This window comes from Halichoerus grypus, chromosome 3 (assembly GCF_964656455.1).
Source record: "Halichoerus grypus chromosome 3, mHalGry1.hap1.1, whole genome shotgun sequence".
NCBI lineage: Eukaryota > Metazoa > Chordata > Mammalia > Carnivora > Phocidae > Halichoerus > Halichoerus grypus.
Genome location: NC_135714.1, coordinates 187,248,401 through 187,272,137, shown reverse-complemented (window position 1 = coordinate 187,272,137; position 23,737 = coordinate 187,248,401). Strand labels below are relative to the sequence as shown.

The following is a 23,737-nucleotide window of genomic DNA, read 5'->3' as shown; positions in this document are numbered from 1 at the left end:
TGAGTAGGACATAAGACTAAGCCAAAAAAAAAGACCAGAATTAAAAATTTACCTTTAGCCACAAACAGTGAATTAATTTACCCATCTTTTAGTCAATAGGGGTTAACAACCTTCCTTCCCTTCTTGGGGTTGTTAATTGGTTTCAATCAACCTATATAAAGATGTTACTATGGAATTATTTTTACTCTTTCCAATTAATTATATTTGCTGTTCCAAAGACTTGAAGTTAAAGAATCCTCTCAGGTATGGATGGGAACAATGGACTACCCAGAACCAGGTGGAGACTATTGGCTTTTTTTTTTTTTAATGTTTTCCTTTTCATTTTTTTTAATTGAAGCGTAGTTGACACACAATGTTACATTAGTTTCAGCATACAACAAAGTGATTGGACACCTCCGTACATTATGCTGTGCTGATCACAAGTGTAGCTACCATCTGTTATATACAACACTATTACAATACCATTGATTGTATTCCCTATGCTGTACCTCTCATCCCCATGACTTATTTATTCCATAACTGGAAACCTGTCTCTCCCACCTCCCCGCCCCTCTGGCAACCATCAGATTATTCAGGTGGAAACTACTCTTTTTTGGGGGGGGGGCAGGGTAGAGACTACTCTTGAGCTGAGTCTTGGCTCCCAGGGTAGAAAGCTGTGCATTTAAAAGCCAATACCCAATAGGAATCAGCTCTGATCTTACCAGGTCATTAGGTCTTGCTTTATGCTAATGTTAATCCTTAGCTTTGATTAAAATATATTATTTCAAATTTACAGGAATATAATATATCTAAACAATATTTAAATTTATTACACTTAAAATTTCTATTTTGTCCATAGGAAGGTAGTCATTCTTAAGCCAAAGTAATCAACAAGTGATTTAGGTCACTGTGCATATCTTTTTCTGTTAAAATAAATCAGTTTGCCTCAAACACTGGAGATTGATCTGAAAACAAAAAGTCTGAAAATATGGGTGTTCATAAATTCCTTGGCAACTGAAGCATATCAAAACTCTTGCACTTTGGAAAGGATTGCAGTTTTTTCAGGATTGTCGCAAATCCTATGTTCAGGAACCTGTAAACCTCAGACCTCCACATCAAGGGAAATGAAGTGAACCATTCACTTGATGATAAGACTTTATAGAAAACCACTAAATGAGCTACTCTAACATCATCATGCAGGTGCATGGGGCTCCTTAAACAAATTATTCCAGATTAAGTAGGCCTGTTCCTCCATCTTTCTAGTATTATACAAGGAAACCATGTTTGATTAGAATTTTATTGTGTGTGGTATTTGTTTCAGGGCACATGCTTTGATCAAAATCTATGTAATGGAGGCCTGTGTTCTCTGATATCTAGAATTAATCATTGAACTCTTGGCTATGGTTAAATATAATAATTACCCTGACTTAATAAACATCTATGTGCCTGTAAAGAGTTTGTCCCTAAAGTGAATTTTAAATAAAGAGAAACATCAAACAATGATGAAAACAATATGTGAAACTCAAGATCATTATCCAAACCAGGTGCTGTTTCAAACTGAAAATGAACCAAATTAAGAAGAAGGACAAGCTAAAAGTTGGGGTAAAAAGAGTAATTCATCATTAAGTCTTTTAAAAATGGAAACAAATGAGAAATGAATTTCAGAACATCATGTGAATGCTCCTTTGTTCTTCTTTCCAAGTCTATAGATTAAAATTAAATTTTCTTCCAACTTTCTCTGATAATTATGAAGGACTCCTATGACATCCAGCTAGAAGAGGTCACTAGGCACTTAAAAATGTGGAACTAAAGCTTTGGGAGTGAGGTCTTAATGGAGGTAGCTGACTGCTACGGAACTTTGTACTGAAATTTAGTTGAATTTTAAATGTGATATTAGTAAAAAAAATCATACTTTGAAAGACAGCTTACATACTATACATGGATTATGTTAGAGTCAAAAATTATAAATTATATAGCATTTACATAATAATGGGAACTTGCAGATACATCTACAGAAATATTATGTTTCAGAAGTTGGAATCTCATGTATATAAATATCGTTATCTACATATTTATTTTGATAAAATATCAGTATTTGAGTTTCATAATTAGAACCTTCCTTTAAAGCTCTGATTTTAAGAAAAGGAGAATATAGACGATTTTAAGAGAGAGGTTATCTCTAAAGATTTGTCTATAATTAGTCTATAGAGCAAAGCTACTGAATTTTATTTTCCGATTAAATTTTACCTTGAAATTTGGATAGCAATCATAAAATGTTAGATTGAATGGGACCACGAGATAATTTAGTCTAAGGTCTGTGTTTTAGCCAGGAGGAAACTGAATGGATCATGCCTTACCAGGAGATATTTCCTGATCTAGCTTCTGTCTGCTACCCCTCCTTTCTTTGGCATTTTCTTAACAGGACTCGTTAGAGCCTTGTTTGCAAGAACAGCTGGAGTCAAATATTTTCAGTGTCAACACTTTCACGGGATCCTGACAGCTGTATAGTATTTGCTGAGCTGCATTTTATTCCTGTGGAGATTATTGACATCTTCACAGTTTTCCTGTGATTTTTATCTTTGCCACTGACATGCTCATTATAATTGTGCCGTTTTCTGTTTCCATTTTTGGAAGGGAGACTTGGCTGAGGAATTTACCAATAGTATGGTTAGGAGCTGAAGTGAAACTGGGCACCATTTATTTCTGTCTATCAAGGTCCCTCTTGGCCTTCTCAAGGGCATGGCAGCATGTGTACCCACACCGTCCTCTAGTGGCTGACCCCATGGGAGACCAGCTCTACCACTCGGCCACTGTGGCCAAGACTGTCCTTTCTCTCAGTGCATGGGCTTATGAGCGGAGGTTATTATTTTTTAGGATGAAGAATATTTCTCCTGATGTGCCCGAGTTTTCCAACAGTCAAATTAAATTTTACAGCATTGCATATACATTCTATGACTTGGAAGCTTTCTCAGGGGAAATAGAAAAATAAATTAAAAAATCTAAGCAAGTCCTTCATGTTTCTGGAAAAATCCGAAACTGTATATCCATCAGCCAATAAAGATTTATCAAGCATAAAAAAATGCCAAGCACTGTTGTAGGTGCTTGATATTCGTAAGTGAAGAAAACAGACAAAGAACGTGTTTCCTTTTGGATTGACATTCAAACCAGACTACTTGTAAATGTGATGTGTTTCAAAAACTGTACTACCAGGAACTGTATTCTTACCATTCAGTAACGTAAGGGATGTTTGCCTTCTCTTCTTAACCCGCCTTCAGGCCAGGATGGAAGTGGCTGGCACCATGTCACCCGCAGAGCTGGTACCATTTGCATTCCTAGCCTCACACGAGCTAATGGTGCTCACTCCAGAGTGACCCTTCGGGAACGCTATTTCCGTCTTCCTAAATTGTGTGCCAAAATGTAAGAAGTGCCTTTGAATCCTCTTTCCGTTCCCCTTCTCCCAGTTCTCCTCCCCACACCAGCACTAACTTAGCTAGTGTCCTCCTGAGCAGTTTTTGCCTAGGGCTATGCTCCAGTTCTGCAAAAACAGGACTGGTTATCGGAGGCCTCTAATTAGGGGAGAAAAAAATGGGTAAATAAGGCTTCAGTTACTCTTATCATATTACTTTGGGGGAAGATATGAAATTTCAAGGTGGTTTAATTAATCACTTTTCCATTTTCTGTTTTTTAAAAAGAATGTAATTCATCCATATTATTGGTGTCACAATAAATTAAACTCTTGTATCTCCATTCTTGTGATGGTGTGTTTTATTTTTAACTCATTCTCAGGAGAGACAATGAACAAACTCATTAATTATTTAAATCTACTGACTTCCTGAATTTTATGAATAGATTCTTTATTTGGAAGAGTGTCATTTTTTTTAAATCAGAATTTTGATGGCAATTTTATGCCCTCAAAAAATGCAATTTATTTGAATATTGATGATTTGATTTTTATTTATTAAAATAAAAATACTCTTTTAGTGCTTATGTGGCTTTGTTTCAGTCAGATGAGGCATATTTAATTTAAAATACTGTTTCTGTACTTTGAAAATGGAGAAATGAAAAAGAAAGAGTCTTAGTGGAATCTATGAATACATTCATAGTAAGGAGGTAATAAGCAGTGAGAAAAGTTAGCAGCCATAATCATTTATCTTAATTCACTCTTCAATCGCTGATTTTGGGAGCAAACAAATGAAGTAATGTGTATGGGCAATGATGTCAATGTGTACCACATTTTTTTTATAAGGTATACTTCAGTTGCTCTAGAGAATCAGCTTTTATCAGTACTTTGGTATTTGCAGCAAGTGGGGTGGGAACTGCTTTGGAAATAGATGTGAACTATTTCAATTTTAATGATGGTTTTTCCACTAACTAGGTGGCATTTTTCTGAAAGCCATCTTCCCTCATCTGCAAAATGAAGGTGTTTGGTTGAGGTGAGTTGGCAAGTTCCTTCCATGACATGAAAAAGATAAAATACTTTCACACCACAATTTTATGACATATTCAAACAATGACAGAAGATCATATGAAATAGGAATGAATGATGTGTATTTAGCCAGATGTAGTGAAATAGGCTACTTCCAAAACTTTATTTTAGAAGTATACTTTTTGTAGATCCACCTTGAAATGCAATTAGTTTAATCTTTCATTATAAGAACCAAAAGATCATTTTTTTTCTATGCTCCAAATAAAGACCACTATTAGTTTTGATGATAGTTTTGATAAACCATCTTTATCTTCTTGCAACCTAAAGCAAAACATGGAATTTTAAGCGGCCTAAAACCCAGGAAAAATTGATAATAATTATTGTCATTAAAATAATCACTTAGGAGTGCCTGGGTGGCTCCGTCAGTTAAGCGTCTGACTCTTGGTTTTGGCTCAGGTCATGATCTCCTGGTCAGGAGATGAGCCTAGCATCAGACTCTGAGCTCAGCAGGGAGTCTGCATCCCCTTTCCTTCTATCCGTCCCCCCTGCCCCCCGCCGCCCCGCCTCGTGCACACACTCTCTCTCTGAAATAAATAAATAAATCTTAAAAAAAAATCACTTAGATGTTGTAGCACTAATGGATTTTCATACACGTTTGTCTGTAGGCTTCCTACAACACTTCTGCCTGCATGTTGGATAGGACACATGTTATTATCCCAATTTTATAGAGGAAAAAATTGAGCTCTAGGGCTCCAGTAATGTAATTTTCTCAAGGTCTTATAACTACTGAGTAGCAACATCTTGCTTATATCTAAAAAGTGAGTAAGGAAAGAAAAAAATACATGGTAAAAATCAAACTATGTGTTGTTTACTACTCTTGTTGCTCTTTATGATGGGTTGAGGGAGGGGGCTGGAATTGACATTCCTGAAATAAGTGGGCCATGACAAAGTTGTTCAGTTTATGTCAAAATTTTATTCTGCTTAAATGAAGGGGGGAAATCGGAGGGGGAGACGAACCATGAGAGACGATGGACTCTGAAAAAAAACTGAGGGTTCTAAAGGAGAGGGGGGTGGGGGGATGGGTGAGCCCAGTGATGGGTATTAAAGAGGGCACGTTCTGCATGGAGCACTGGGTGTTATACACAAACAATGAATCATGGAACACTACATCAAAAACTAAAGATGTAATGTATGGTGATTAACATAACAATAAAAAATTTAAAAAAATTTTATTCTGCTTAAATTTGGTCCCCTAAATTATGTGATTTCGTGGTCAATTAACTTTCCTTTTTCCACGTGTGGTCAATACTATTCACAAAAAAATATCCAACCTCTTCTGGTGGAGGTTTGGGATTTTGTGCAGACTGAGACTCTTCCATGCAAATAGTTCAGAAATTCTGATTTAATGTCAATTATCTTACATAATGGCTGTTGAATTTAGTTTTTTCTCTCCTACAATTAAAGCACTTCTAATATCTGAGCTGTGACCTTCCAAAATTCACATTAAAAACTTAAATTTTTATAAAATTTCATGCTTATAGAAAAGCTACAGGAATAGTACAGAGAACTCCATATACCCTTTATTCGCATTCTTTGTTGACACTTCACTCCATCTGCTTTGTCATCTATTTCTGTCTCTAGATGCATAAACATTTTTTTTCTGAACCATTTGAGAACAGTTTTGCAGACATCATGCCCCTTTATCCATAAAGTTTTATTTTGGATTTCCTAAGACTTTTCCTTATATAACTGCAATGCAACTGTCAAAATCAGGAAATTTAATGTTGATACGATGCTATTATTTAATTCGTAATCCATATTAAAATTTTGCCAGTTCTTTCAATAATGTCAATTATGGTTGTATTTTTGTCTGGTTCACACTCCATGCCAGGATCATACAACACATTTAGTTTTCATGTCTCCTTAGTTTCCTTTAGTCTGGAGGACTTCCTCAACCTACCTTTCTTTGTGTTTCTTGATTTTGACATTTTGGAAGCATGTAGGCCAATTGCTTTACAGAACGTCCTTCACTTGGGGCTTATCTGATGTTTCCTCATGATTAAATTGTGCATTTTTGACAGGAATACCAAATGAGTGACATTGTCTTCTTCCTAAGGTATTAAGAGGCACATGGCATTGGTTTGTCCCATTATTTTTTTTTAAGATTTTATTTATTTATTTAACAGAGAGAGAGAGAGCAAGCGAGCACAAGCAAGGGGAGATGCTGAGGGAGAAGCAGGCTCTCTGCTGAGCAGGTGACATGATCATCTATATAGAAAATCCAAAAGAATCAATTACAACAACAAAAAGTCCTGGAACTAATAAACAATTATAATGAAGTTGTAAGATAAAAGGTTAACCACAAAAGTCAATTGCTTTGCTATATATGTCAGCAATGAACAAGTTGAATTTCAAACAAAAAACACAGTGGCATTTATATTAGCTCATAAAAATGAAAAGGTATAAATATAACAAAATATGTACAGATCTAAATGCAGAAAACTACAACACTCTCATGAAAGAAGTCAAAAAAGAACAAAATAAATGGAGAGATCACCCATGTTCATGAATATGAGACTTAATGTGGTCAAGATGTCAGTTCTTCTCAACTTGATCTATAGATTCAATGCAATGTCAATCGAAATCTCAGCAAGTTATTGGATGGGTATTGACAAATTGATTCTAAAGTCTATATGTAGAAGAAAAAGATCCAGAATAGCTAACACAATACTGAAGGAGAAAAACAAAGTTGGAAGACTGACAATACTTGAAGTCAAGACTTACTATAAAGCTACAGTAGTCATGACAGTGTGGTATTGATGAAAGAATAAACAAATAGGTCAATGGAACAGAATAGAGAGCCCAGAAATAGACTCACATAAATACAGTCAGCTGATCTTTGAAAAAAGAGCAAAGGCACTACAATGGAATAAAGGCAGTCTTTTCAATAAATGGTGCTGGAGCTGGGATGCTTGGGTGGCTCAGTAGGTTAAGCATCTGCTTTTGGCTCAGGTCATGATCCCAGGGTCCTAGGATCGAGTCCCACATCGGACTCCCTGCTCAGCGAAGAGCCTGCTTCTCCCTCTGCCTGCCACTCCCCCTGCCTGCCACTCCCCCTGCTTGTACTTTCTCTCTCTCTCCCTAATAAATAAATAAAATCTTTAAAAAAAATAAAAATCAAAAAATAAATGGTGCTGGAGCAACAGGATATCCACATGCATATATATATATATATGTATATATATAATAAATCTAGACCCAGATCTTAAAATCCACAGGATATCCAACAGGATATCCACATGCATATATATTATATATGTATATATATAATAAATCTAGACCCAGATCTTAAAATCTTCACAAAAACTAATTTGAAATAGGTAATAGACCTAAGTGTGAGATAAAAACTATAAAACTCTTAGAATATAACATAGGAGGAAACCTAGAGCACCTTGGGTATGATGATGACTCTCTGGATACACCACCAAGCGTGCAATTCATGACAGATATACTTGATAAGTGGAAATTCATTAAATTTAAAACCTTCTGCTCTGTGAGGGATAATGTTGAGAGAATGAGAAGACTAGCCACAGACTGGGAGAAAATTTTGCAGAAGACACATCTGATAAAGGACTATTATCCAAAATACATAAAGAACTCTTAAAATTCAACAAGAAGAAAATAAAAACCAGATTAAAAAATGTTCCAAAGTCTTTTATAGGTACCTCACAGATGGCAAATAAGCATATAAGAAGATGCTCCACATTGTATGCCATTAGGGAATCACAAATTATAACAACTAGGTATTATTACATACCTATTAGAATAGCCAAAATTCAAAACTCTGACAACACTTAATGCTGGTGAGAATGTGTAGAAATAGGAGCCCTCATTCAGTGCTAGTGGGAATACAAAATTGTACAGCTACTTTGGAAGGCAATTTGGCGTTTTCTTTTTATTTTTTTAAAGATCTTATTTATTTATTTGTCAGAGAGAGAGAGCACAAGCTGGAGCGGCAGCAGAGGGAGAAGCAGGCTCCCTGCTGAGCAAGGAGCCCGACATGGGACTCGATATCAGGATCCTGGGATCATGACCTGAGCTGAAGGCAGACGTTTAACCGACTGAGCCACCCAGGCACCCCACTATGGATTTTTTAAATAATAATGCCGTCAGGGACTATTTATTGAGCACCCATTGTGAAGCTGGTCTTCTACTATGCACTTTATATATGTCGTCATATTTAGTAACAACACAATCTTTAGTATTAGATACTGTTATTTCTATTTCTATTTTTATTTATTTATTTTTAAAGATTTTATTTATTTATTTGACAGAGACAGAGATAACAAGAGAGGGAACACAAGCAGGGGGAGTGGGAGAGGGAGAAGCAGGCTTCCCGCTGAGCAGGGAGCCTGATGTGGGGCTTGATCCCAGGACCCTGGGATCATGACCTGAGCTGAAGGCAGACGCTTAACCACTGAGCCACCCAGGCATCCCCAATTTGGCATTTTCTTGCAAAACTAAACATAGTCTAGCATACAATCCAGAAGCCACACTTCTTGACATTTACCCAAAGGAGTTGAAAACTCATGTTCATACAAAAACATGCCTACAGATGTATATAGAAGCTTTATTCATAATTGCCAAAACTTGGAAGCAGCTAAGATATCCTTCAGTAGGTGAATGGATAAATAAACTGTGGTATATCCAGACAATGAAATATTATTCAGTGTTAAAGGGTAATGAGCTATAAAGTCATAAAAAAGACATGGAGGAATCTTAAATGAATATTACTAGGTGAAGGAAGGCAATCTGAAAAGGCTACATACTATATGATCCAAATTACATGACATTCTGGAAAAGGCAAAATTATGGAGACAGAAAAAGATCAGTGGTAAAGACAGTAAAAAGATCCCAGGAGTTGGGATGGGGTAAGGATGAGTAAGTGGACACCAGAAGATTTTTTGGGCCCTAGAACTACTCCATATGATACTATAATGATGGATACATGTCATTATATACATTTGCCTAAGCCCATAGAATGTGCAACACACCAAATGTGAACCCTGCAAACTATGAACATTAGGTGACAATGATGTGTCACTGTAGGTTCATCAATTATAATAAACGTACCACTCTGGTGGAGGATGTGAAATCTTTGTGCCTTGCTCTTATTTGCTGTGAACCTCAAACTGCTCTAAAAAAATAGTCTAAAAAAGAAAGAAAGATACCCCAGTCCTGGAATCAGACATTTTCCATGGGTCATTTTAGTGGGAGATTAAATCAAGAAACTAAGATCTAGACAGTAAGTGTGCTCATTTGCTTCTAGTATATCTTTGCATCTAGGCCGCGTTAGTGACCAGAGTGGAGAACAAGCATCTGCACATATGCACGCTTGCACCATATGCTAATACCGGTAACTGCAATTCCAAGTCAACACTTCAGGATTCATTCTAGTCTTGTCTATCTTCATATGTGTATCTCCATTCTCTAACAGCGAAACACCCAGCTCTCATTATCATCAATATATTTACTCATTTGTTCAATCTTACAATACATCCATCTAACCTCCACTACCGAGAAAAACAATCTTAGTAACTGAAATTTAATATTTGTTCATGGATTTTTCTTTTGGTCTTTAGACCTTGGTTATATAGTCAAAGAATTGTATTTGAAAATTACTAAGTATTTTTTTTTTTTAATTATTATTACTCCCTTCTGTGTGGTTATGTGATTCATTTGAATTCACTTAGGTCTTTTGTTGCTGGTTTTATTCCCTGCCCCGCCCCCCATTCTTTTCTATTTTCTTTCACCTAAAAAAGATGGAAAACATTGATATTGCTCCAAAAGCCAAAACTCTATGAAAAGTTGTTTTCAAAAAATTGTCACTCCCTTATTTCTTCTACTCCATTCACATCTATCCCAGATAATTAATTAACCAGGAACAAATTTCATTAGTTTCTGGTTTATCTATCCTATGTTTATTTTTGAAAAAAAAAAAAAAAAAAAAAAGGCATATACATGTAGAAGTTTCTTTTTTTCTTCTTTCTTACAGAAAAGGTAGCACACTATATGTAAAGTGTGCTAAAGCTTTGCTCTTTCATCAATAATATCTTCTGGAAATACTTCATGTTAGTGCATAGAGATCTTTATCATTCTTTTTCTCCCCCAGCTGGACGATGCTCCACTGTATGAATGTACCATTATTTATTCATTTAGTTCCCTATGTATGGAAATTTACGTTTTTGCCAATATTTTGTAATGACAGATAATAAATAATGTTAGGCAAATGTACTTATATTTTATGGAGGTATATAAATGTACTTGTATTTCATTTAATATATATTAAATATATAAATATTTAAGTATAAATATTTATATATTTATTGAGGGTACTTATATTTTATTAAGTCGTGACTTTTAAATCAGCTCTTTTTCTTTTTCTCAAGCTAAACACATGTAGAAGTATCGAAAAGCATTGGCCTCTTTTTCATGTGTTAAAAAGAAAAACTCATGACAATATGCTTGCTGAAAAGCCATCTAGGAATTATATGGTCTGGAAAACTGTAACTACATTTTGTGGAAGTAGAAATTGTACCACATATTTGTATAACAGCAAGGCAAGTGTGGTCTCTAGGAAGTATAGGCGAAGTTGATTAGATTGCAGTGTATACTTAAAAGTTGAATAATGCACTCTTGTAAAACACTCTTCAAAATTATTTAACTTCCCATGATATCATCATAGCATGTGCAAAAAAAATCTTTAGTGTTATCTTTTCCTGTCACGTGACTAGTGCAAACAAAAGAAATCCTTATCTTTTTGTTTCTATTCTGGCCCTTTATAAAATGGCATTAAGCACCATTCAAAACTTACACATTAAAGGTTTGGTTTGGGGAAAAAAAGATTTATTTTGTATTTTAAACAAATTATACTTGCTAAATTATGAAGCAAAAATTTTCCCAACAATTGAAAAGTCTAGCATCTTATATGCACAGAAAACTTTATAGTTTTAAAACCACTTTCCTGTGTATTTTCACATTTAAGTCCCATAGCAACTCCAGGCATAGTGAATGAGGCAAGGAGCTATATTGTACTTCTTTTACAAAAGTTGAAACAGAGGCATTTAGAGAGTTTAAGGAAATTGCCCTGGGATTTATGACTCTGGACCAAACCCTGAACTAGAATCCAGGACAATTTATTTTTTCTTTATAAAGTGGGATGTGCTTATCTCATAGGGTCATGTGGTGATCAAATAAGGTAATGCACTTGAAAATGCGAAAGCTATAGAAAGAGAAGGTAGTTCTATTATTAGAGTATTTGGGCTTTGGTGGCCATGTGTAAAATTTCCTGATATTTCTATCTATAAGTAATACAAGAGACTTAAACAGTCTGAGAGCTATAGATCATACAGCAGGACTTAAAGTGTTCATGTGGGGAAATATTTCATAGACTGAACCAAGAACTCAAGGAGCAGGTGACGATGCTAGATATCCACTGTGGAATAATTAACAGTATTATATGTTGTACAGAACTTAGACCTTGAAACAAACCTCATTAAAAGGTACCTGATCTTAGTTTTAAAACCTTTAAGTATCTCTTCTGTAGAAGTAATCAATGCATGCGCTGGATACTTTAGTCATCCCGCTATGAGATTCACACAACTTTGATCTAACTTTCTTTGATTTAACACTGCAATTAAGAAGATTTGGTTCAAAGTAAAAGCTCATTGGTTGATGTTTTACACTGATGTGATAATGTTTACACAGATGTGCTTTGAAATCTTGCTTATGGTGGATTTGGGGGTCCTACCATAAGACAGACCGCTGTTATCTGAAAGGTGAAATGATATGACATTTACCTGGTACGACCTTTAAAACAGACTTAGAATATATTTTTCTAAAGTGATTTATCTGTTTATTGTTTTTAGCTAGTGTTTTTGTTTTATTTCATATCTATCGACAGTAAATCACTCGCCTTAAGGACTCTTTTATAACTTGGTTGCACAAGGGTAACTACTTAGGGCTGTAGTGATGAAAAGATGTAACTTTACCTACTTTAAAGCACCTGCCAATTAATTAGCAAAAACAAAACAAAACAAAACAAAAACCCTTCAGAGCAAATAAAATAAAGCAATCACATCCATTTGTGCTCCCAGGTTCAGGCTTTTGCTGGACAGACCATGAAACAAGATTGCAAAACTAAACTACCAGACTGAAAAGCTAAACTTTAGGGATTCCCTAAAACTTTTTGCTCAGGGGGAGCATAAATCTGCCAAAAGCTTCTCAACTCTTCTGCCACTGAAAAATTTTAACGGGAAGATTTTGAATTGACTAGTGATACAAAACCAAAGTTTTAAGGTTTATATGGACAAGTATCCACCTCCTTCTCTTTAGTGACTTTTTATTTTACAAATATGCACAGGCACACTTACATTTTTACCAGGAAATTTTCCTGTCTCAAAAACACACCAAGAATTAATGCCATTTACTCATTTTTTTAAATAATTGAAATGTGAACCCAAAACAAAACAAAACAAAACAAAAAAACAACTAACCTTAAAGAAAATGCCTAACCTAAAAAGAACAGGGAAATGCTCTTAGATTGGATAAGGGCGCCAGAGGCCACTCATCATTTATGACACTATTACAGATATTCATTTTCTATTTGTGGCAAGTATAAGAATGTAAACCATCTCTTTTCAACCTATTTGGGTTTACCCTTAATCCTGAGATTCGTGATTATATTATGTTATTATATTATGTTGATGAAAAGTCCATGACCTTAGCACACAATTTAAAACTTCCATGTAGATATAAGGCAATCTTGGTTATATCATGTGCTATCTGAGTAAAGATAAACATTAAAGAGAACCTGGGGGGGTTGTATGTGTTCCTAACCTAACCTGGATTATGTAAAGAAAATCCCCCATCTAAATGATAAAAGAAAAAGAGTAATGCTTGTACATTTTATTAGTGTTTTAAAATTAGTGAGTTAAACTGTCAAAGCTTTGATTTTCCTTTCATGTGTGTCTGGGCAGGTCTAAGCCTCAGGTAACGCCCTTTTTCCCTCTCTCTCTCTCTTACCTTTCTTTGCACCTGTCCACTGCAGGCTCCCAGCAGCTCCCAAGGAGTCCAATTCTCCCCTTCTCCCTTTTCCCTCCTCCTACCCGTCCCCTCCTCCACCCCTCCTCCCGCCTTCTCAGCTCCAGCCCCCCCCTTCCCCTTCTTCTATATACCTGCCAAGCTGGGCTCCTTTTTAGCAGCGATCTGTCACTGCAAAGGAGCTCACATCAAAGGTGGCTGCGCAGCAGTAGCTGAACAGCATCACGGTTGTCCTAAAGACAACCCCCAAAGAGGGGCCTTAGCTGCGCCTCCCCGAAGTTGCTGGCTAGCTTTGGCCAAGTGTGGGAATGATTTTTGCGACAGCATGGATAGAGAACCGTCAAGGGCCCCTTTTGGTCACTTCCGAAGAGCAAAAACGTGTTGAGAGGAGGCCGGTTTAAGATTTCAAACAGAACCTCCCCAGTGCGCATGAAAGGACTTGATTAGCATATGTCAAGAGGACCCGCATATATACTCGCTGTGTATGTACACAGGACTCTGATCTGATCAGTTTGCGGAGTTGGAGCCTCAGCCCCCAGCCCCAGTCCCAGCCCAGCCTGGTATTGGCAGCGGCAGCGTATAGATGTTCCTGCAAAGCCAGCAGCCGGCTCCCACCTACCCAAGGAGAGAAGATCGCTCCAAGACAGTGAAAACTCCCCTGCTATCTCAGTGCAAAGTCCATTCAGCGACCTCACAGGAGTAACCGGGTCTTTTTGCGCCTGTTTTGCTATATTTTTTCTCCATTCACTTCCCCATCCCCGCTACACTTTTGCCTGGGGTCTTTTGTTTCCCGGATCCTCCGCCTCTCCCTCTGGCCCCTCCATGGCTCCCTTAGCCGAAGTCGGGGGCTTCCTCGGCGGCCTGGAGGGCTTGGGCCAGCAGGTGGGCTCGCACTTCCTGCTGCCTCCTGCCGGGGAGCGGCCGCCTCTGCTGGGCGAGCGCCGGGGCGCGGTGGAGCGCGGTGCCCGCGGCGGGCCCGGGGCTGCGGAGCTGGCGCACCTGCACGGCATCCTGCGCCGCCGGCAGCTCTACTGCCGCACGGGCTTCCACCTGCAGATCTTGCCCGACGGCAGCGTGCAGGGCACCCGGCAGGACCACAGCCTCTTCGGTACGTACCGGCACCCCAGCACCCCAGACCCCCGACTCCTCTTCTCCACCCCGTGCTGAGGGAGCTCCCGGAACCCATCCGGTTCGAGGTGCGGGCTGGGACTGAAGGGCGGGCCAGCGCAGGGACTGGGAGGACTTCTGCTGGCTTCCCGACGCAGTCTCTAGCTGGCCTGCAGCTCCAGACGCTGGGGGCGGGAGGAGAAAGGGTGGGTGCTCCGCACGCACCTTGCGGCCCTGCCCTTTTCTGCTGCCTGGGACAAGACCTGGACTCGGAATCACATCTTTCTTGCACTTCTTACCTCGCAGGCAGTTTTCGTTTTGTTTTTTAAATCCCTGTATTATTTTCTCCTACTTCCTCTCACGTTTCCTCCAGTACCGTTTACTTAACAAAAATTAATTTCGGAAGCCTTCCTCTTCTTTAAACATGGCCCACAGCTATGCAGTTAATCATGTATTCATGGCCTGTTCAGAGGGTCACTCTCGTATAGGATGGGGGCATTTACGTAAATGTTCACCCCTGAAGAGGTAACAGATTAACTTTCAGAGAGCATCGTCGCTACTGGAAGGCTCACCTGGCTGCAATTCTTTGAGCTCTTTAAGTTCTATTTGGGCGAGAAAAGGAGGGAGGGAAGGGGGAGGAAGGCTACCCGGCTACTGAGCATGCCCAGTCGTTCAGCCAAGCTCCTCTTTAGAAATTGTGAAACGCGAAAGCGGAGATCTTAGTATTGACCGTCTGTAAGAGGAAATGGGGAAGCGAAATAGGATATGGGTGGGAACACAGAGACGTGTTTCAGAATACCTCCAGCAATGCCTGGGAGCAGAAGGAGTTAAAAGAAAGAAACAAGCGAATGATCCTTGTGACACTAGATTGGGAAATCATACGGTCTCTACTGTTAATTACTCCCTAACTCGCTGTGTAACCACCAGGTGCCTTCAGCAGTCTGAGCCTTAATTCTTCCTTTCTGTACAACGATGGGGTTAAATTAGGTGATGATTTAAAGATGCTTTCAGGTTCCAACATCTCAGGATCTTTCCCCCCATTGTGGGAGTTTTCATTATATTAGAGTTAACCTGGTAGCATTCTCAAAGGATTTTTGATCATCAAACTTGGGACATCACTGGAGAGATTTATTGTATTTTTAAAAAGATACCATTTATTCGTTGGCAGCAACCTGAAAGGGCCCAACATCTGTCTTCCTTTCTGTTCCTTAGCACTGAGGGATTCTTTGAATCTCGTTTCTGAAAGGCCTTCTCTTATCTTGTCCTCGTCCCCTTGTTCTTATACTCTCATTCCTTTTTTGACTTGCAGTCCTCATTAAAACTTTGGAGAAGTGTAAATCTCGGTTTGAGGGGCATTTGTAACTCTAGATGTAGAAATGAGCATGTGGTGGACATTTGGTAGCACTTAAAGGCTTAGAAAATTAACTTTTTAAAACCCATATGTTTGCAGCTTCCGCTGATCTCTTCCAAATTCCCATTGACTATGAGTCAAGAGTGTCATGACCTAGTGGCCAACCTTGGGGTCACTTTTAGAAAGTGGTTTCTAAATTGAGGAGGCTGAGATTCTGATTCTAAAGAACTTTGCTGACACCAGGTGGCTCAGTTTTCTTGCTTTTAAGAATTATTGCACTCCATTCATTCTAGAAAAAAATTCTTCAGCTACTAGAAAGATTTAGAAACGAACACAAATGTGGCAAGGCCTATAAGGAGAGCAGGTAGAAGTTAAGCTGAAGTAGTACTCAGACTCCCTTCCTACCTCCCCTCCCCCGACCCTTGTGATGCATCCTATAGCCTTGGACACCTTTAAGACACTTGTGATTCACCTGTATTTCCCCCATGACACGAGTTGCTTCTTTCAGATCATGTCTCTTTATAAGACTATAGGAAGAGATATAAATCTATGGGAAGAGATTATAAATATTTGTAGACTTGATAACATTCATTAACCTTTTTCCTTAAGAAACGTTTTCCTTAAGAAACAAATGTTGTATATCAGAATTACGATCTTCTAGAACATTTTTTTTTGCTGAAATTTCGCATAATTATTTGGTAATTGCAAAAATATGACTTAAGCCGATTTTGTAATGGTTTAAGTCACTCTATGGTGGGAGGCTACATATCAAAACAAAATATCTACTGTTACACAAAGGGAAAAGGACCACATTAGTTCTGAGCCTAAAGGAGGTTTGAACAGCCTCTACCATGCATTACAGTGCATCCTAGTGGTCTTGGATCGCTAAGACATCATAATTACTAGGAAGAAAGTTTATGTTCAACATGTATAACATCATATGCTTCTCTCTGTATTTGCCTTCTTTTCCTAGCAATTCAATTATTCATTATGAAATTATTTTGCTATTTTTCTTTTAAACTCATTTATGTGTCATCAAAGTGAGAATTTTGAAAATGCTTGAGAATGATTATTTGTGATGTTAAAGTAAGTTACATGTTTGATAGTTTATACTAATTTGCCCATGAATGATTACATGAAAAATTCAAAATCCTGTATGTAAAATTTGAAAACCACATCAATAGAAGTTAAACAAAAAGGTCCCAGTGAGGTTAAAATAATTTCCTATCTGATTTCGCTCTACATTTATAATAGGGTTTTCCTGCACAGTGGTACAGTAGGAAGATTTTACCTAATATGTAAACATGGAATCATTACTTAAAAAAATGTTTAACCTGAGATCAAACATATTCCTTTAAAGGCTTTTCCTTTATTCTCCCCTATTCTCCATAGATTTGTCTGATGTGGTTGCATTGTGGGTTGACTCACCTGTTTATTATGATTCTTAAAAAGGCTGGCTTTGAAAATGATACCAGAAAGACAAAGTACCTCCAAGTCTTTTTATGGGACACTGGGCATTAGAAAATCTATCTAAAATCTGTGATTACCTCTTAAGGAAAGTTTTTCATGTCTACTCTTTGTTAAGGAATTAGCTTAGTTGCCACCTCATATTATAAATAAGAAAGACTTGTCAAATCCCATTTAAGAATCAAGTGATTACAAATTACTATGTGGTATACTATTTCCTTGAGGAGAAGAAGGATCAGAATTTAAAAGTGTGGCTAAAATCTTTAAGAGGAACACAAAAAACACATAACCTTTTCCCATCAATCTCTGTGAGCCATTGCAAAATTATTAATGCCTAGTTATGGATTAAGTTTTAGATGCTGTTTAATAAAGTTGAAACCATGAATACAATTGTTCTAAAAATATATGTGATTTCTACAACTACACATTTTTTACAAGATAGCAGCATTATCTTAAAATGAGAAGTAAAGTATAGGTCGTTTACCATTTAGTTTTGCAAGAAAAAATGGATATTTTGTAAGACCTGTTATATGATTAGTTTATATGGAAAGGAAACATTTTTTTGAAACTTATATTTCATTGTACTTGAAAATTGGCTCTATTATATATCCTAATCATTTAATCAGTTTCTGTTTTTTGAAAGGCAAGAGCATCTTAATGTAAATCAGATATTTAAAGAGAATTAAGTTACATGTGAGCCATAGTACACTTCTCCATTTAAATTTAACATTTAATACAACTTCAAGTAATTATACATTTGTGAGATATTCTGGATGATAATAGAATTTCAGTGCATCCTAGTGGTCTTGGATCGCTAAGACATCATAATTACTAGGAAGAAAGTTTATGTTCAACATGTATAACATCATATGCTTCTCTCTGTATTTGCCTTCTTTTCCTAGCAATTCAATTATTCATTATGAAATTATGAATTCCTAGCAATTCAATTATTCATTATGAAATTATTCATTAATAGAATATATCTTCTTCTACTGACCATGTTTTCGGTCTATATTTTTGTTTCTAACAGGAATCACTCACTAATGAGCTTGACCATATGTTTAATTTTCATTTACTCCCTACGTCTATGTTCATCATTACAATGGCTATCCTGTGGAGTCTGTCTTCCTGCTATATCTTCTCTTCTCTCTGCCTTTGGGTCTCAATTAAAGGCACTGACTCTTTCAAGCCACGTATAGTCTATTTGGTAATGTATTCTTGCTAGAAGATCCTTGATAGCTCTAGTGTTCTACACGATCGACTAATAGTTTGAAAGAGCTAATTTGAGCTCTTGGGAATCTATGTTTAGAGCTTAAGAATCTGTTTCTGCCAAAGAATGAATTAGGCTCTGGACAGAATAGAACCCCCGTATAACGGGTAGCCAGATTTTGGACTTTCCGTTGGCCTTGGGAACATCACATGTCCAAACAGGAACTTGTACAATAAATCAAGATATGACTTAAGAACAAGAATCAGGCTAAATGGTGCACATTTATACTGTTTGTAGAGCTTAAGGAGGAGTAAAGGGGTGAAGGTAGAAAGCTGTTAAAGGCAGTTACCAGCATAGAAAGTATGTCTATATATTTTTTCAGCAAAGACTCTAAAGAACGAGACAAATTATTCCAAAGGTTAGTGTGTGCAGAGAAAAAAAGTGATGCAAAGGGGAGCATTATTTCTTTTACTATGGTGTATTAGTGTATTAAGTGGAGGGTGTTTGATACTAGTTTATCTATTGATAAATGAAAATAATTTTAGAAAGCTATTGATAGTAGAATCTACTCGCATGCTAAAATCTTGGTATTTGGCTATCATATTTAATGAATTATAAAGTCCTTTTACTCTTTGAGCTATCGTATTTACTTTCAAGAACCATGTGACAAGGTTCTTATTACACATACTGTGTAATCTATAAATTTTTGAAATCAATGGATAGTCCTGAAGTAGAAACATTGGATTAGGACTCAGAAGAGGTGAGTTCAAGTGTCAGTTCTACTAACTCCAAATATCATATTCTTAGGCAAGTCAATAAATCTTTTTGAGCCTCAGTTTCTTTATGTGTAAAAATCGGGATAATAATAACTTCCATACCTGTCTTGGGGAATTGTTTTTTGAGGACCAGATAAAAAATATAAAAAAAAATTATAAACTATAAAACACTAATGTACCCATTTAAGGTACACTGGCTGCTGGGAGAAAAAGATGGACTTGATTCATAGTTAGCAAAACCAAAAGAAAACAATTAATAGAACATATAGAATTAACTAATGGAATTACGGAGAACTAAGAACACCTGTCATGTACTAATTTATGATAATAATAGCTTCCATTTGTTAAATGCCTAAATGTGTCAGTCCTTATCACTCTCCTGGAAAGAGGCATTTTGTTCATTTTGTACATGAGGAAACTGAACTCCAAAGAAGATAAATGACTTGTGTGGACAGACTGGCCAGTAAGTTACTATGAAATTTTAAGTTACTGTAAATTTTACAGTAAGTTATGCAAGTCAGTCTGGTTTAAGGTTTTATACCTTTAACATTACACCATGATGGACAACTTTTCTTTTTAGGTTTTTTTTCATCTGTAAAATGGAAGATCATCATAATAAGACAATAAGACGATAATAAGCACTTTTCAGCACCTGCCATTATTATATTTAGCAATATTGGTCTATTATTTCGAATATTTTCAGTGGTCACATGTTCATTAATAAATATGTCATTATTTGTTATTATTTTGTTTATAAATGTAGGTATCCTGGAATTCATCAGTGTGGCAGTGGGACTGGTCAGTATTAGAGGTGTGGACAGTGGTCTTTACCTTGGAATGAATGACAAAGGAGAACTCTATGGCTCAGTATGTATTTTAAAAACATTATTGTAATTCTTAAAATTATGACTATTTTGCCAGTAAAAAAAATCTACCAATAATACATGTCAGAAGAAATATATGAAATACAGATATGTAGGAATTAAATATCTGTATCCTGATTAATTTCTATATGTTTGGGCAGTTGTATAGTAACTCAATTTCAGTTTTTTTTTTTTTAGAGAGAGCACACGCGTGCAAGAGGCGTATGGGGGAGGGCCAGAAGGAGTGGGAAAGAAAGAATCTTAAGCAGATTCCACGCCCAGTGTGACCCTGACATCTCACGACCCTGAGATCATGACCTGAGCTGAAATCAAGAGTTGGGGGCTTAACCGACTGAGCCACCCAGGAGCCCTCAATTTCAGTTTTTAAGCCCCAAACATTTATTGCTTTCAGCTTGCTAGTCTGCCTGCCCATTATCCTGGGTCTTTCTACTTCCCTCCATATTTTGATCATTCCTACCAGAGACACAGAAAAATGACATTTTCTTCTTGCCATGTTAAATTCTTTTCACCTTTACATTTATTTAATATAAATTTTCTCTACCCATGATCATCTTCCATAGCTAAGTATAAATGTTGCTGACCTTCATATATAGGAAATGAGTGAATGAAGTCCTAGGATATTGTAGACAACAACAGAAAATGGCAACCACATATCTGGTTGACCATATCTGGATAATTAAAGAGCCATGATTCAAAAGCAACTGTGGTCTATCCCTTAGGATAAGATACAGTTCATCTTAAAAAGGCAAGAAATCATTAGGCCTTTACTGCATTTACCTAATGGTAACCTCTAGATGAAAGTTAATGATGGGAAATGTATTGTCAAACAATTAATAAATACATTTAGGGAAGATATATGATTTGGAATGATGGTTTTGAATTAGGAATTTGGATGTTAGCAAAATCTTGAAACGTTTCAAAATGATAGTAGAGACTTGCTTTGTAGAACTTGGGCATCTAACAATGGAACAAGATAAATACAGGCCTTTTGGGTGGGGATGGTGGTAGGAGGGAGATAAAATGAAACGTGGGAGAGTTCTGGATATTTATTAAGTATTTGACAATAAAATTGAGAATTGACATTTAATTTAAAGTTCTTCGAACCAAACTACTAGGAAGTTTAGTCACCTGGAAGAAAGAATTCCAGATAACATAAGAACTAAAACAAAATAAAGCAAAAATAATTCATCCTTTTCCCTTCTTTGACAAGGATGTTGTTATAAGCAAAGCAATAAAAATACAGAGATGAGACTTTTCTAAGGAAATTCTCGCAAAAGTATTTTTTTAAATGATAGTTATCTTCTCTCTTTCAGGAGAAATTGACTTCTGAATGCATCTTTAGGGAGCAATTTGAAGAGAACTGGTATAATACCTATTCATCCAACATATATAAACATGGAGACACTGGCCGTAGGTATTTTGTGGCACTTAACAAAGATGGAACTCCAAGAGATGGTGCCAGGTCCAAAAGACATCAGAAATTTACACATTTCCTGCCTAGACCAGTGGATCCAGAGAGAGTTCCTGAATTGTACAAGGACATACTGATGTATAGTTGAAGCGTGATAGTGTCTTCATTGAAGAGCCAAACTACGACCATTCTTTCTGGTCAGAGTTCTCATTGTAAAATAATAACCCAGGAGTCTTCTCAGAATATTATGGAATTTTCTACTGGGTGGCTGAATTTGGAAAGAATATCGAGAACAAACAAAAACCCCATATTTTGACTTGAAGTAGAGCAAGACCTCTCTTTCTAAGTGGATTAAGTTCCCTTAGGTACACTGGTTCAGTCCTTACTGGTAGAGTGAAGCTGAAAATCTGTTGAACTGTGGATAATGGGAACCCCACCTGGTTTGCTGCTGGTACCTCACCTCTCTGGATTATGTTTACTTTTAAAAGTTACATTAAAAATAGATACTTCATGTTGAAGAAATAAATTGACACCATTGGCCAAGATTATTGCTACATAAATTCTGAGGACCTTGTAGGATTTTGTAGGTTACAGAATGATACGTAAAAATGCTGGATGAAACATGAGCTATAGAACATGCCGCACCAAGATGGAACACTTTTTTTTTTTTTTAAGGATGGACCTATTTATACATTTTCAATTTGCAAATATTTATTATATATATATTTATTTATTAAAGAGTTTATTTTTTACTGGTATATGAAGATAATACAAAGAAAAAAAAACCAACAAAAATTCTTTTATTGTGCCATTACTTTGTTGTGATGTCCTGAGCTGTAGAAAAGACATCATTTTTGCAACATAGTAAACATAGAATAAAATCTTGAATTTCTTTTTAAAAATAAACTATAGCATAGATGATATATTTTTTTGCAGTCAGTTGCCTTCTAAATGTAACACTGGTTCCTTTGGCTTAGAAAAATCCTTTATCAAATTGTATTGAATTCAACACACTTTTAAAAGGGAATTAAACATTTTTATTTTGTGTTTTGGTCTCATTTCTTTTTAGGTGAAAGTTGTTCTATTTATATAACATATTTTTTAAATGACAAAATTCTAGGCTCCTTGGAGAAATACTTTGATATTTAGAGAACTTCTAGTGCTGAAAATTATGAAACATCATAGGCAACTTATGCTCACTTATTTTCTTGATTCAGTGTGGCAAAGACCAATTCCTCCCCCCTCCCCCCCAACTATGATCACAGAAAGAAGTAGTCTGTGTGGCACCAGCATTAATAATGGTATCTGAGTCCGGTACCTTTTTCCTTATATCTCCTATTTAGTCATTTACTCAGGAAATATTCATTAATGCCTATTATACCGAAGAAATATTTAGGCGCTAAGGAAGATGGTGGTCAAGACAGAAGTTCATGGAACTTAATGTCTAGTAGGAGAAACAAATGGTAAACAAGGAAGCTAACAAATAAATGTCATAACTGTGAATTGTGATGTGCTCTATGGGGGAAACAAGGTTCAGACACAGAAAGGAGAGAACAAATTTAGATAGGATGAATCAGAGTGGGCTTCTCTAAGGAGCTGACATTTTTGATGGGCTGTAAAGAATAAGAAGGAGCTAGCCCGCCTAGGAGGAGAATAAGAGCCTGATAGGAAGAGGAAACAAGAAACCTCAAGTCCCTCTGGTGAGAAAGAGCTTTGTGGCTGGAGTGTACTGAGCGACTGGGACAGGGGCACAGATAAGTTTAGACAGCTTTGCACATACAAATCTAGATGCAGCATTGTTGCTGAGGATGTCATAATGATAATGGTCGCAGCCACCACCAGTTCCCAACCTGGAAGGCTTGGTGAAACACCGATTGCTGGGTCCCAACCCCAGAGCGTCTGATGTGTAGATCTGGGGTAGGGTCTGAAAATTTGAATTTTTAAGAGGTTTCCTGGTTATCCTGATGTAGTTGGTCTGGAGATCATACTTTGAGAACCACTGGTCTAGAGCCGTGTTTCTCAAA

At 36.9% G+C, this 23,737-nt stretch overlaps 1 protein-coding gene across 1 annotated transcript; it reads left to right on the top strand.

Annotated features, from left to right (window-relative positions):
• Positions 1-14,329: 14,329 nt before the first annotated feature.
• FGF20 (fibroblast growth factor 20) lies at positions 14,330-22,601 on the top strand. Its single transcript, XM_036101487.2, has 3 exons — positions 14,330-14,615; positions 20,182-20,285; positions 21,616-22,601. The coding sequence occupies exons 1-3, from the start codon at positions 14,330-14,332 to the stop codon at positions 21,859-21,861; spliced, it is 636 nt and encodes a 211-aa protein (XP_035957380.1). The 3' UTR covers positions 21,862-22,601.
• The last annotated feature ends 1,136 nt before the right edge of the window (positions 22,602-23,737 follow it).

What these genes read in the sequence shown, in the direction of transcription:
- FGF20 (XM_036101487.2), top strand. Translation starts at nt 14,330, where the DNA reads ATGGCTCCCTTAGCCGAAGTCGGGGGCTTCCTCGGCGGCCTGGAGGGC. An exon ending in GCAGGACCACAGCCTCTTCG is followed by an intron (nt 14,616 to 20,181) that starts GTACGTACCGGC and finishes TTATAAATGTAG; the next exon opens with GTATCCTGGAATTCATCAGT. An exon ending in AAGGAGAACTCTATGGCTCA is followed by an intron (nt 20,286 to 21,615) that starts GTATGTATTTTA and finishes TCTCTCTTTCAG; the next exon opens with GAGAAATTGACTTCTGAATG.